At 48.7% G+C, this 14,918-nt stretch overlaps 2 protein-coding genes, 1 long non-coding RNA gene and 1 pseudogene across 5 annotated transcripts; 1 reads left to right on the top strand and 3 right to left on the bottom strand.

The window, feature by feature from the left end:
- Window positions 1-3,139: 3,139 nt before the first annotated feature.
- On the bottom strand, window positions 3,140-4,473 carry LOC4340240 (caffeoyl-CoA O-methyltransferase 1). The gene is made up of 4 exons (XM_015787738.3): window positions 4,274-4,473; window positions 4,096-4,175; window positions 3,853-3,997; window positions 3,140-3,759 (listed from the first exon to the last, which is right to left on the bottom strand). Exons 1-4 carry the CDS (start codon window positions 4,403-4,405, stop codon window positions 3,334-3,336), a joined length of 783 nt encoding a protein of 260 aa, XP_015643224.1. The 5' UTR covers window positions 4,406-4,473; the 3' UTR covers window positions 3,140-3,333.
- A 1,203-nt stretch (window positions 4,474-5,676) lies between these two features.
- Window positions 5,677-13,973, bottom strand: LOC107281410 (uncharacterized). Of its 2 annotated transcripts, none has more exons than XR_010741958.1 (3): window positions 13,824-13,973; window positions 13,613-13,724; window positions 5,677-6,882 (listed from the first exon to the last, which is right to left on the bottom strand). It is a non-coding gene; the product is annotated as an uncharacterized lncRNA (long non-coding RNA). The 2 variants fall into 2 exon arrangements; XR_010741959.1 differs by lacking the exon at window positions 5,677-6,882 and adding an exon at window positions 8,225-8,562.
- Window positions 6,882-7,777, bottom strand: LOC136356930 (dehydration-responsive element-binding protein 1D-like; annotated as a pseudogene).
- LOC4340238 (putative receptor protein kinase ZmPK1) lies at window positions 10,709-13,443 on the top strand. Of its 2 annotated transcripts, XM_066311533.1 has the most exons (3): window positions 10,709-11,285; window positions 11,401-12,104; window positions 12,186-13,264. In XM_066311533.1, exons 1-2 carry the CDS (start codon window positions 10,715-10,717, stop codon window positions 11,433-11,435), a joined length of 606 nt encoding a protein of 201 aa, XP_066167630.1. In that variant the 5' UTR covers window positions 10,709-10,714; the 3' UTR covers window positions 11,436-12,104; window positions 12,186-13,264. The 2 variants fall into 2 exon arrangements, with proteins under 2 accessions (XP_066167630.1, XP_015643221.1); XM_015787735.3 differs by having other exon boundaries at window positions 10,709-12,104; window positions 12,186-13,443.
- Window positions 13,974-14,918: the final 945 nt, after the last annotated feature.

The following is a 14,918-nucleotide window of genomic DNA, read 5'->3' as shown; positions in this document are numbered from 1 at the left end:
AATCCGATTCCATCCTTCAACCAAAAAAACAGATACAATGGGTCCCTCAACTGTCAAAACAAGTGCAGATGAGATACCTCGGCGGTTTTCTTTTTGCCTACGTAGCTAATTTGACCCGGTCTTCATCCGACATGGCACATGAAGCAAAATTTAACAATTTTAAAAATAAAACAAAAATATGTGAGCCTGCATGTCAGTTAGATAAAAGATAAAAAATAGTAGGACCCATACCCTCCACCTCATCCAGGAAAAAAATTTGAAAATATACTTCTTTTTTCCCTAATTCGCGTTTATATACATGCATGGCAACTAATTGCGAAATTATACCTAAGCCGCAGGGCGGGGCAGCGGGAGCGAAGCGCAACCGCGGATTGGCGGCGCGGGACCGATCCCGGAGCGGTGGCGCACGCTGGAGAAGCGGTACCGCGACGGTACCGCACATTGGGCGTGCGGTACCGAGGCGCACGCGCATAACTGCCGTGCGGCACCGGGGTGGATTGCGGGACCGGGCGTGCGCCACCGGCGGATTGCGGGACCGGCCGTGCGGCACCGCGGTGGACTGCGGGACTGGCCGGGGGAAACTCGGTCCCGCACGTTGGGTGTGCGGCACCGTTGCAGTCCCAGAACAGGGGGCGGTCGCGCGCGCAGGTTCTGCGGAACCGTGGCGGTCGCGCGCGCTGGTTCTGCGGAACCGTAGCGGTCGCGCACACTGGTTGTGCGGGACCGTGGCTACCGTCTAGTAGAAAAAAAATTGAAAATATACCGTTTTTATCTTTATTTTGCGTTTATATACATATGCTATAAAATTTCACACAAATATACCTCTACCACGACGGTCCCGCACCACCATTCTGCGGAACCGACGATCGCGCAGAATAGCTGTGCGGGACCGACGCGGAACACGGCCACGCAAGCGCACGCATGCATGCAGGCACAGCGGTGCATGCATGCCACGCCGGTCGCGCGCACCCGCCGCGCGGGACCGTGACGTCGCGCGTCGCGCGCGGGAGCGAGCACGGCAGCGACGGTTCCGCGCGGCCATTCCGCGGGAGCGACGGTGCCACGCGGCCGTTCTGCGGGAGCGAGTGGCACCATCTCAGTCCCGCATCTCCACTCTGTGGCAGAGGTATATTTTCACAATTTTTTCCTATGCATGTATATAAACGCAAAAGGTTAAAAACAAAGGTATATATTCAAATTTTATTCCCTCATCCACTCTCTTCTTTTCTCTGTATCCTATCCCCCTCTCTCTCTCTCATGCGAAGCCGGCGGGGTGGTGTGGGCAGAGTGGCGGCGCACGAAGCCGGCGGGGCGGAGCGGGCCAGCAACAAACCACAGTGATGGCCGCCCGGCGACAAACCATAGCGGAGCTGTGTGTTCTCCTCCTCCTGCTCCTCGAACCCGTCGCCATCGTCATCATCCTCGGCGGCGGTGGCGTTGCCGCCCATGGCGATGATGCTGTCAACATTGGAGGGCGTCGCGGAGGACAACGAAAACGGGGGCGGCGGCTGCGATGATGAGGTGCGCGTCCTCCGCCTCCTCGAACCCGTCGCCATTGTCGTCGTCGTCTTCGTCGGCGGCAGGAGAGGAAGCGGAGCGAGAAGTCGACCGCCGCAACCCCTTCTGCCTCTAGATCCACTTCCCCGATGTCCCGGCGGAGTAGAGGGGTGGAGCGGCGCGGGTGGATGAGAAGAATGTCGTCGTAGCCGTTGACCTCGCCGGGGCGGGAGAGGAGTGGTGGAGCCGAGCGGGAGAGGAGACATGAGCGGCGACCGGCGGGAAAGGAGCGGCGCGCGGGCTCCGGTCGGTGGGAGGAGGAGCCACGGGTAGTGACCGTTTCTCCCTCTCATTATCCTCCTATATCTCGCCGACCTTTCCTCCTCCCAGCCTCCGTCCGCGGCTCCTCTCCTCTCGCCGGCCGGCGCCCTCGCGCCACTCCTATCATCCCACCGGCCGATGCCCGTGTACCGTTGCTTTCCCAACCGAGAGAGAGATGATAGAGATAAGAGGGGAAAGAGAGGACAGAGAGAAGAGGGGAGTAGTGAGGATGATATGTGGGGCCGCATGGGTCCCACGATTTTTTATTATCTTGTGTGTGAAACTGACATGTGGGTCCTATGAGATTTATTATTATTTTTGGATCGAACTACCACATAAGCACCATGTCACTGTCACATCAGATGAAACATAGTCAAATTAGCCACGTAGGCGCCACGTCAACCAAAACCGCCGTCCAAACTGTCGAGGGAGCTCATCTGCACTTGTTTTGATAGTTGAGGGATCAATTGTATCTGGTTTTCTGGCTGAAGGACTAAAATTGGATTCGTAGGGAACAAATCGAAAATCGACCAAAGCATTCACTTTGGGCCTGTTTGGTTGCTCGGATGCCCTCGATCCCTCATCCATGCTCGGCTGGTTTGGTTCGGGGGATACAAATGGCTCTGTTTGATTGGTTAGAGCCGAATGAAAGAGATTTTGTTTGGTTTGGATGAAATGGGATTGCTACAACATGTATGCATTTTAGTAGGATCTATATGGAGACAGAACTTGTTCAATCCAGTTTGAACACTTTTTACCTTTGTATGGTATGTATGGTTGGTCTCACTAGATCGATAAGTGATAATTGAAGTGATCATGTGATGCCATAACTAGCACAAATCATAAAAGTCTTCACAGGAACAGCTCTCCAAACCAACTGTACTTAAGACTTCGGACGCTGAGAATTAAATCCTTTGAAGCTACTTCCAAACTAACATGCAGCAAATTATCTCTCTACATCGAGTTGTCATTATCCACCAACTACTGAAGAATTCAGATAACGGATGCCATCTTCAGCTAACCAAGTAAAGATCTGAATTAGTCCAGTCCACTCTACACGACTACACTCTCCACAAGCACTAAACTATTAGTAGAAGAATTCAGTTTGAGCTGCCAATACTGAAGGAATTTACTGCCAAAAACCGGTCAAATTTAATTATCAAGTCAATATTAGAGATTTCAATCCAAGAACAATTCAGAAACAGAACAAAACAGCTTTGCTAATGCTGCCAAAGTTTAGCAAAGCTGGACAAGACAACAAAAGTGAACATTCGAGTTTCATCAGCAGCACACACTCACCATTCTCACGCGCAACGAAAGCTAACAAAAACCAGGTCAATTTATAATGCAATAATATTATTGTCTCGACATTTATACATATATTAAATAACATTTTCCAGTAGCTTGCAAATTAAAAAAAAAAGGCAAAAATTATACAATTTAGTTATAATTTATAAATTTAAAATGACTAGTTCTTGGGCATCGGCCGGAGTCGCACTCGCGGCGGCGGCGGGCTCACTTGACGCGGCGGCAGAGGGTGATGCCGTCGCCGACGGGGAGCTGGCAGATCTCGACGCGGTGGTCGGCGGCGAGGGCCTTGTTGAGCTCGAGCACGAAGTCGCGGTAGTAGCGGATGTACTTGCGCATGGGGGCGTCGGCGGGGAGCACGACGGAGCCGTTCCAGAGCGTGTTGTCGTAGCCGACGAGGCCGCCGACCTTGACCAGCTTCATCAGCCGCTCGTGGTAGTTGAGGTAGTTGTCCTTGTCGGCGTCGACGAACACGAAGTCGAACGACCCATGGTTGCCCTCCTCCTCCACCAGCTGGTCCAGCACCGGCAGCGCGGGTCCCTCCCGGAAGTCGATCTTGTGCGCCACTCCCGCCTTCTCGATCGACGGGAGCCCCAGCTCGTAGTTCTCCCGGTTGATGTCCATCGCCAAGATCTGCATTAGTTAGCAGAGGGATGGACGTCAATCGATTGGGGATTTCTTGCCAGATCTGCGATGGAAGAGATGGGGGATTTGCGTGTTGCTGACCGTGCCGTCGTCGGGGATGGCGAGGGCGGTGGCGAGGAGGGAGTAGCCGGTGTAGACGCCGATCTCCATGGTCTTCTTGGCGCCGATGAGCTTCAGCAGCAGGTTCAGGAATTGCCCCTCGTCCGCCGACGTCGTCATCAGGTTCCTGCAAGAACAACATCGATCCCTCCCAATCGAATCAAATCGATGTCGCCGAGCTCCGATTCGGGGCCCAAGAGGAGGAGGAGGGGATTCGTGGCGTACCATGGGTGGTTGGCGGTGACCTCGCGGAGCTCCTTCATGCACTCGTGCTCGCGCGGGTACACGCTCGTCTCCAGGATGTACTGCGGAAACGAAGCACCGAGTCAGCCAGTCAGGCAAGGTCAGCCACGGCGGCGGAGGTTTTCCGGCGAGGAGGGGATGGCCGGAGACGGCGGGTTACCTGGTAGAGATCGTCGCTCTTGAGGAGGCTCTTGTGGCCGACCTCCGAGTGCCGCGTCTTCTGCTCGCCGCCGCTGCTCCCATTCGCCTGCTCCGTCGTCGCCGCCGCCGCCGCCGACGCCGCCTCGGCCATGTCGTGAGATCTGTGTAGCAGCTTGCTTCGATCTCTCGCTCGCCGGGGATCGCCGGATTGACTTCGCCGACGAGGCAACGACGCCTCGCGCGGTTTATATAGCGCGGCGGAAGAGTGGGAGAAGAGCATGTGAACTGCAGAAAAAAAAATTAAAAAATGCGTGGAAAAAATCTCTGAGGAGAGAAGGGGACCGTGGAAGAGTCGCGCCGACAGGTGGGCCCGGAGTGTCAGTGGGAGGGGAGGGCGGGTACAGTACGGTACAGAGTTGGGTTGGTGAGGTGGTTTTGGGTCGCTGAGGGTGGTGGGTGGTGGACGGCGATTGGGCCGTGGGCCTGATTGCTCATTTACTCTCCTCCACGTCTTCTTCGCCGGGGAGGAGGAGGTGCACCGCCAGGTGCGTGGACCGCGTCCATGCGGTCTCGCGGCGGCTCGCCTCGGTGAGACACATAAGGAGACCGGAGGAGAAGGTTGGTGAGGAGGAACAGGTTTACCAAACCGCGCAGTTAAAACCTGCGGTAACTTTATCATATTTTTAAATCACGGTATACCTCAGTAACCGCACGACTATCGTGATAACCGTCGAACCGTAGGATAAACCCTTATCGGACCAGGAAAGAAGGAGATGGGTGACTGAGACAAATTTTTGATAGTATGTGAGTGAGTCAGGTCACGAATTCACATATAAATTAAATAAGTGAGTAGCCCACGGATTTATGGGTTATGATTGGTGCTCTAAAACGTGTGCTGATATGGCGGTAGAGGGAGGAGAAGGAATTGAGATATCCCGCAGGGTGAAAACATGTACAAAATTTTCCGATCACGTTGATACCATTTCCACAAAACTAAATAATAACAATAATATCTTGAACGCCTATTACTGTGTATAATTATGCTTTTCTAATTTCTATTGACGTCGAATTGAAGTTGATACTGAATAGTTTAATATATAAATATGAAAATTTCCAATTATTTCAATTCGTTTTTGTAAAAATAATAAAAACATTAATACTGTTTCCGACCGATTCCTATCACTTTTACCGTGCAGTAGTTGCAGCACACGCGCAACATGAGGAACGTTTGAACGATCAGTTCGTTCTGAAATTACGATGACCATTTTGAGCAAGATCAGTAATAATACCAGTCGTCCGCCCGGTACATTGCGTATTTTAATATTTCAGAGTATTTCAAATTAAACTAATATATAAAATGGTAAGCTGAGAGCCTGAGAGTCCAAGATAAATACAACTCTATGTTTATTACACCCTCTATTTTTGAATAATTGATAGCAGAACTATTCATTCTCAAGCTATTTTGTAATTGTATAGGAGTATCTGGACATGATATTATTATTGTATGGCCGGGCAGTTGCTGGTATCAGCAAAACGGTTTCTCCAAGGGAAAAAAGATACACACAGGTGGCGGAGTATCCGGAGAGAGGATGCTGACAGTTTCAAAAAAAAAAAAAGGGGGATGCTGACGAGTAAAACTGTACCGGCAGGCATGAGGTGTTGGACAGTTGGAGTCTTGGAGACTTTGGAGTTTGGAGGCGACCATGACCACACGACACCAACGCTGTCGTGTCCCGCGCTGTACCTGATCATCTGCTGGCTCCCTCCTTTGGGCCGATTCAGGCATGACGGCCCAGTGGATCAAGTGTTAGCTGCTGCGAGCCTGCGATTAAGGAAAAAGTACACCGACGGTCCCTCAACTTGTCATCGAGTTACAAAATCGTTCTCCAACCACAAAACCGGACACAACGCATCCCGCAACCTACAAAACCAGGGTAAACTAGTTCCCTTGGCGGTTTTGACCCAGGTTTTGTCCGACGTGGCTGCTGAGTCACCGTGGGTCCCACATGTCAGGATGCCACATCAGCACTCCCTCTCTCCCAGCAGCCCCTCTCCCTCCTTTCCTTTCCTCTCTCACTTTTCTCCTCTCGAGGAGCACAACCGGCAGGGGAGGAGTGCCGCACCGACGGCTGCCGGGGTAGGAGGGCCGCCGCGGCCGGCAGGAGGGAGTGCGACAGCCAGCCGATAGGGGGAGAACGCTGTGCCCCTCCACCATGCCCCGGGGCCTCTCCAGTCTCCACTTGCATCGCAGCGGCGACGTGGGAGCAGGGAGGTTTGACAGCCTGCCGGCGATGTGGCAGCAGCGACGCGGCGGCGGAGACATGGGAGAAAGGGAGGACGGCGGCGGGGCGAGGCGGCGTCGGCGGGCGAGCGCGGTGGCGGAGAGGCGGCGACAGCAGCAGGCGAGCGCGGCTGCGGATGGGGAGCAGCGGCGCCAACGACTCTGCGCCGCTCGGCCTCATTGTTCGCTCACTGGGAGGGAGGACTGAGGTGAGAGGACGTCGCCAGGCGGTTCAGCTGCTGGACCGAGGTGGCGAGCATGGACGACGACGAGGCGTGCGAGCTGGTGAGCGGCGCGGACCTCGTCATCAGTGGCGACATCGACGATGATGGCGAGGGCGTCCGCGCCTACCTCCTCCATTGAAAAAGGTGGTGTGTTATCATGGTTAGTAGCAGAAAGACTTGATATTTTGATAATTCGTGGATTAAAACGATCATTGAATTCATCTGCAATATAATGTATTCGAGCAAAAGAGCAGTGTAAGAATTTGTAACCATGCAAAATGAAATGGGATTTTTTCGCAGGCACAACGATCCTTTTGCTCTGCTACTGCTGATAAGCTTTGACATTAACATCCAACAATCTAGTGAAGAAAGAAAGATGAATTCGCATTGTTTGGCTGACAGAACGGGTGCCGACGGAGGAGCGGTCGATGCAGCATCGCCGGAGGTGGCAGTGGCAGTGGCGGTGCTCCCCCGGCCCGGCGCTGGAACTCGGCGATGGCCTTGCAGGCAGCGCGTTGCACATCGGGCAGCTGGTGGCCGGAGTCCGGAGACGACGGGGGCGCGCGGGACGTGGAGCAGCCAGGCAGAGTCGGCGAAGTTGAGGCTGGCGGAGGCCCCGCACAAGGCGAGCATGGCGGCGTCGTGCGTGCGCGCGGTCTCCTCGGCGGTGTCAGACGTGCCTATCCAGAAACGGTCACCGCGGCTGCCCGGGACACGCACCTTGCACACCCACCGCCCCGCGCACCCACGCCATCGCACCCCACGGAACACTAGGTGCCTCGTCTCCTGGAACTTGGTTCGCCCCGCCGGCCGCTTCGGCGACGACGGCGTCGCCTCCGCGGAGGAGGTCATCAATTGCCCGCTGGCGGCGGTGTTCTTCTCCATGACGTGTGCGACGTCTCAAGCAGTTGGTTAGTGTTGGCGGCGGCGACGACGGGGGCGAGGGCATCCGTGCGTACCTCCTCTGCCTCCCCCGTTGGCCACAGCTGCGCACCGTCATCACCGACGGCAGCGACTTGATGGCAGAGGCGTCGAGTCGATCTCGGTGATGATGGCCGCAGCCGCGCGCCTCCATCGCCGACCGCACGAGGGGGACGAGGAGGCCGGCGAGCTCGCGCCGCCACCCGGGAGCCACCGTCGCGGCCGCACCACCTGACATGCGGGGCCCACGTGGGTCCCACGCTGACTCAGCCGCCACGTGGGACAAAACCGGGGTCAAAACCACTGAGGGACCTAGTTTGCACGGTTTTGTAAGTTGAGGGATGCGTTGTATCCGATTTTGTGGTTGGGGGACGATTTTGTGATTCGATGACAAGTTGAGGGACCTTCGGCGTACTTTTTCCTGCGATTAATACTGTGTTGCTTTCTCGACACTGTCCGGGTCTCCCGGACCATTTGCTGCGAAATGAGAAGATTTGGCTCGGCCTGATGGCTATTTTGGTTTGATTCTCTACCATAATTTTGGTAATTCAAAAGTTTCGGCATCTTTAGGCATTACCAAATTTTATATGGTAAAGTTGCTATTACCTAATACATGGTGTTGGTAAAATTTGGCACAAATTCAAATATCTAGAAAACGTCGGTGAAAAGTGCCAAAGAATTGGAGGGCCAAAATCTAGCAGTAAACAAGAACAAGCCTGAGTGAGCTGCATGGACAGGATCACAGGACGACAGGAGGAGCTCCACCAGGATCATCTTTGCACGGTAGCGGCTTGCTTTCAGTAGTGCCGTCCTTGACCGGTTGATCCAGGTCTTGATATCACTTTGATGTATTATTGGTTCAGCATCTTCAAGTCCTAGCCACTAACCCATGACCATTAGCAACATAGTAAGGACGTGTTAGTATTGCCTAGCTATGTTCAGGTTAACACCAAAACGTAGTATCACCGTGCTGAACAAGGTGGTCTTTCCTTGTTGACTTCCTAATCGTCAACGATGTGGTCAGGGAAAGCGAGCCCACTGTTCTTCAGAACGGAACCATATCCTCTGACATTATACAGTAAGTTCACCGCGTGACATTCCTTCGATCCACACCATTCATTCTAAATCAACGGCCACATACTAATTGGCATCTAACTAATCAAACTAACTAGCAGATTATGTAGGTATATGTACTTAATAGGTGGGAAGGATTTTGTTTTGTTAGCACTAAAGCAGTCTCTTCATCTTCATTAAACATTAACCCATCCGCTTGTAGATTCAGAATTGCCCCGTTTTGACGGAGGATGGCAGCACAAAATTGATGCACAGGATTCACTTCCTCCAGGATAATGTGCAAATCGCTGCATCTAACAAGTAAGTGAAACATAATTATCATCATATGCCGATTCTTCCACCGGTCAACGATGTTTGCCTCTTGAAAATGCAATATCTGATCTAGGGAAAATTATAGCCACACAATCTACTAATTAGTTTGATTAATTGCATGTCAAATAATCTACGACCATTGATTTAGAATGGATGGTGTGGATCGAAGGAATGTCGCATCGTGACATTACTGTGTAACGTCAGAGGATACGGTTCCCTTCAGAACACGACTGACGACTAAGTCCGTGTTTAGATCACACCTCAAAATTTTTCACCCTATCACATCGAACGTTCGAACACCTGCATAAAATATTAAATATAGGCTAAAAAAATAACTAACTGCACAGATTACAACTAATTTGCGAGACGAATCTTTTAAGTCTAATTGCTACATGATTTGATAATGTTGTGCTACAGTAAACATTTGCTAATAACGGATTAATTAGGCTTAATAAATTCGTCTCACACTTTACAGGAGGAATCTGTAATCTGTTTTATTATTAGTCTACGTTTAATACTTCAAATGTGTGTCCGTATATCCGATGTGACACGCTAAAACTTTTCACCCCTAGAACTAAGGCCCTGTTTAGTTTCCAAAAAGTTTTTCCTAAAAACATCACATCGAATCTTTGGACACATGAATGAAGCATTAAATATAGATAAAAACAAAAACTAATTGCACAGTCAGGGGGAATTTGCGAGACGAATCTTTTGAGTCTAATTAGTCCATGATTAGCCATAAGTGCTACAGTAAACCACATATGCTAATGACGGATTAATTAGGCTAAAAAGATACGTCTCGCGGTTTACAGACGAGTTATGAAATTAGTTTTTTCATTCGTGTCCGAAAAACCCTTCCGACATCCGGTCAAACGTCCGATGTGACACCCAAAAATTTTTATTTCGCGAACTAAACGGGGCCTAAGCCCTTGTTTAGTTCCAAACTTTTTCTTCAAACTTCCAACTTTTCCATCACATCAAAACTCTCCTACACACATAAACTTCCAACTTTTCCGTCACATCGTTCCAATTTCAACCAAACTTTCAATTTTGTCGTGAACTAAACACACCCTAAACAGGGTCTGATTGTTTTGTAGTGCCAGCATTCCCACGCAAAAACTTTTCACCCTATCACATTGAATATTTGGACACATGCATGGAATATTAAATATAGAAAAAAAACTAATTATACAGATTGCGTGTAAATTGTGAGTTGAATCTTTTAAGCATAATTACTTCATGATTTGACAATGTGGCCCTACAGTAAACATTTGCTAATGAAGGATTAATTACGCTTAATAAATTTTCTGGCAATTTATAGGTGGAATTTGTAATTTGTTTTGTTATTAGCCTACGTTTAATACTTTAAATATGTGTCCGTATATACGATCTAACACGCTAAATCTTTTCACCGCTAGAACTAAACAGGGCCCGATTGCTTTGTGGTGCCAGCATTCGCCGTGCTCCAGGGGACAAATTAATAAGGCCCAGATTTGCAGTTTGGTCCCTTTCCTAAGCTGTAGTTCAAGCAAACACGTAAAGCAAACGGGAGCCACCTGAAGTTTTCACGGTAATTACTGGCTCTTTTTACTCAACAATCTTGATTTATATGCAAGAGACTCCGGCACACTGGTTTCCCTTGCATTAGATGATCACATTCACAGGCAATTCCTTGCCCATGGCCATGAGAGGCGTACACATTTTCACCACATTAATCTCCTTCCTTCTCATGCTCACCACTGCTCTTGCAGAAGATAAGAAAAGCTACCTTGCTAGAGGTTCATCTGTCTCCACAGAGGATGATACCAAGACCATCCTAGTGTCGCCTAATGGCGACTTCGCCTGTGGCTTCTACAAGGTGGCCACCAACGCCTTCACCTTCTCCATCTGGTTCTCCAGATCGTCGGAGAAGACGGTGGCGTGGACGGCCAAACGTGATGCTCCGGTGAACGGCAAGGGCTCCAAGCTCACCTTCCGGAAGGACGGGGGCTTGGCCCTTGTTGATTACAACGGCACGGTTGTATGGAGCACCAACACCACGGCCACTGGTGCTAGCCGTGCAGAGCTTCAGAACAGTGGCAACCTGATCGTCATGGATTCAGAAGGTCAGTGCCTCTGGGAAAGCTTCGACTCGCCAACCGACACACTTCTGCCATTGCAGCCGATGACTCGAGATACAAAGCTGGTGTCTGCATCCGCTAGGGGGTTACCCTATTCAGGTTTATACACCTTTTTCTTTGACAGTAACAATTTGCTGAGTCTTATATACAATGGCCCTGAGACTAGTAGCATATATTGGCCTAATCCTGCCTTCTTATCATGGGACAATGGTAGGACCACTTATTACAGTAGCCGACATGGGGTTCTAGACTCTGATGGTTGGTTCATAGCTACTGACCAGCTCAACTTTGAAGCATCTGATCATGGTCAGAAGGATGTCATGAGGAGGTTGACACTGGATTATGATGGAAACCTTAGGTTGTATAGTCTAAACATGACCACTGGAAAATGGTCTGTCACTTGGATGGCATTCTGTCAAGTATGTGAAATACATGGAGTGTGTGGTAAAAACAGTTTGTGCATTTACAAACCAGACCCTCGCTGTTCTTGTCTCGAAGGCTTTGAGATGGTTAAACCAGGTGACTGGAGCCAAGGGTGCAGTTACAAGGCAAACGCCACACTCATTTGGAACAACAACGCAAACAGCAAGTCTAACCACGGATTCATATTCAAGAAGATACCCCACACCGACTTCTATGGCTATGACTTGAACTACTCCAAGCCAGTGACACTCTGGCAGTGCAAAAGGATGTGCTTGGACAATGCTGATTGTCAAGCCTTTGAATACCACAAGGGTATAGGGAAATGTTTTTTGAAGGCCTTGCTTTTTAATGGCAGGAAGTCCCAAGACCACTATAATGATTTCTATCTAAAACTTCCCAAGGCGACGCCCTATTCACAATTGTTGGCTTCCAAACCATCGCATGCTTGCGTGATGACTGAAAAAGAAGCCTATCCCTCATCACAAATGCTCACGGGTAACAATTCCAATATCAAGTTTGGTTACTTCCTTTCTTCAGCATTGACATTACTTGTAGTTGAAATGACTTTAATTACAGTTGGATGTTGGGCTGCTAACAAATGGGGGAGAAGACCAGAGATTCAAGACGAAGGTTACACCATAATTTCCAGTCAATTCCGAAGGTTCAACTACAAGGAGTTGGAGAAGGCAACAGATTGTTTCCAAGAAATGCTAGGAAGTGGAGGATCAGGAGCAGTTTACAAAGGAATCCTCGATGATAAAAGGAAGGTCGCTGTGAAGAAACTAAATGATGTGATCCACGGAGAACAGGAGTTCAGGTCAGAGCTAAGTATCATAGGGAGAGTTTATCATATGAATCTGGTCAGAATTTGGGGGTTTTGTGCCGAAAAGACAAACAAACTCTTGGTTTCTGAGTTTGCCGAGAATGGTTCTCTAGACAGAGTATTATCTGACAATCTGGGTTTGTTTCCTGTGCTACAGTGGAGCCAAAGGTACAATATCGCACTTGGGGTAGCGAAAGGATTGGCCTATCTCCACCACGAATGTCTTGAGTGGATTGTGCATTGTGATGTGAAACCAGAGAACATATTGTTAGATAAAGATTTTGAGCCAAAGATTGCTGATTTTGGACTGGTGAAACTAGTTAGTCGAGGATCAAACACAGAAACCCAATCAAAAGTGCATGGGACTAGAGGGTACATTGCGCCAGAATGGGCTCTAAATCTTCCGATCACAGGCAAGGCTGATGTTTACAGCTATGGAGTAGTGCTTCTTGAGTTAGTAAAAGGGAATCGGGTTTCCAGATGGGTGGTTGATGGTGAAGAGGAGGTGGAAATGGCTGTTAAGCGCACCGCTGATGTTCTAAAAGAGAAATTAGCTAGCGAAGATCAATCATGGCTGCTGGACTTTGTTGACTGCAGGATGAATGGAGAATTCAACTATTCACAGGCAGCAACAGTGCTAAAAATTGCAGTGTCATGTGTGGAAGAAGATAGGCGCAGAAGACCGAGCATGAGCAGTGTGGTTGAAATCCTGCTTTCTCTTGTGGAATAATGTCCTTGCTATTGCTACAACTCTATCTAAGCTGATATGTGTGTTGTGAGAAAAATAATAAGGTATGGTGTTGAAAAGACAAGTCAATGGGCGCCAGATTTAAGGTAAAATGTCAAATGTGATTTTAGTAGTTGTTGTATTCCATCAAATTGTAATATTCACCATAACCATTAGTCTATTTGTTTAGATACTTTGTTCTATATGCATAAGGCGCATCTATTTCCACAATATATAATGTATGCCTTTACATTATTCAGTGCATGCATTCTTAGACTACCAAATCGTGCACACTGGAAATCTAATTTCTTTTCAGTATTACTGCTATTTGATTTGTGGAGCAGCAACAAGCTAAACAATTCACTAGAGCGAAATATTCAGTAGCACGAGAACTCTATGAACCGAAAATAAAATAAAATAAAATTTACAGGGAATAGTTAGGAAATAAATCACCAGTTCGTCGCGGCTGCTCACAGACCCCTCATCGTGCGCCACTACGCCGCCGACGAGCTCCGCGAAGCCATCACCCGCCCATCGATCTCGAATCCTTCCACTCCAGCATCATCTGCACACCACACCACATTGCCCCCAAAAAATCAATCATAACCCCGTCACCTTCCTCGGTGTCAGTGTGGAGTAATCCAATCCACTAATCCCCTCTTACCAGCGTGAGGGGACTCTCCTCCCGGAGCCGCGCGGTATGGAACCCCCACACGGCGCCCATCAAGCTCCGCCTCGCCGGTCGCGGCGGCGTTGAACTCTCCGGCGATCTGGGGGCACAAGCGCTGTTGGTGTTTGGTTGATCAGTTGATCTGGAAGACAACGTCATTTGGGCTGATCCAAATGCCAATGCCTACCGGGCTGGCCCATGTGCTGCTAAGATGGAAGATTTGGGCCTGTTTGGATTTGAAGCCCACGGTAGCAGAAGCTTTTGTACAAAGATGTGAAATAAAAAAAAAAAACGAGCTTCCTTTTATGCGCTTAAGGATCAAGAAGGGTAGGAAAGGGGTAAAAAAAAAGGAAGAAAAATGATAGCGATATTTGTAATTCAGTATCCTGATGAAAATGTAGGAAATAATGGTTAACGATAACGAAGCATTGGTTATCAACGTAGCTTTTTGAGTCAAAAATTAAGTGTAGCTCTTACGTGTATAACAAATGCAGCTTAGAGCAACGTTAAGCAGGGATAACTAAGGTACTACACAGAACACCAGTATCAAAGGTTGGAATTTATTCCATTATTTTTAAAATAAACACAGAACACCAGTATAAAATTTAGTATAGTCTTTACACAAACATTACATTTGAAAAAAAAATGATAAGTAATTTGTAAGTGACAGCGACGATAAAGTATCTTCCGTGTTTATCGGATGAACTCCTCAATTTGTAAGTCCATCCGATAGAATTGAGGAGTTCAGGAATGGTACCCAGTTTGCGAACGCCTGTGCCACAACTACATATAAAAGCTCATCTCTGAATCGCGGCTTCAACTCGTGTGAAAAATCTGCTAGTTTTAATTGTACTAGATAAGTTATTTTAGAAATAATTTGTATATAGTTTCTCAAATTTTCCTTAATTCTAATATAAAGAGATTTTGGGTGAATGTGACACATCATCTATTCATTGTACTCTGAAGGATAGGATATGTGGATGTTCCCCGGAACAGTGTGCACGGAGGACAAAATAATCAATTAGTGTGTGATTAATTAAATATTAGCTATTTTTTTTGATAAATGTATTAATATGATTTTTTAAGCCG

Source organism: Oryza sativa, chromosome 6, assembly GCF_034140825.1.
Source record: "Oryza sativa Japonica Group chromosome 6, ASM3414082v1".
NCBI classification, from domain to species: Eukaryota; Viridiplantae; Streptophyta; class Magnoliopsida; order Poales; family Poaceae; genus Oryza; species Oryza sativa.
This window is presented reverse-complemented; position numbering and strand designations above follow the sequence as displayed.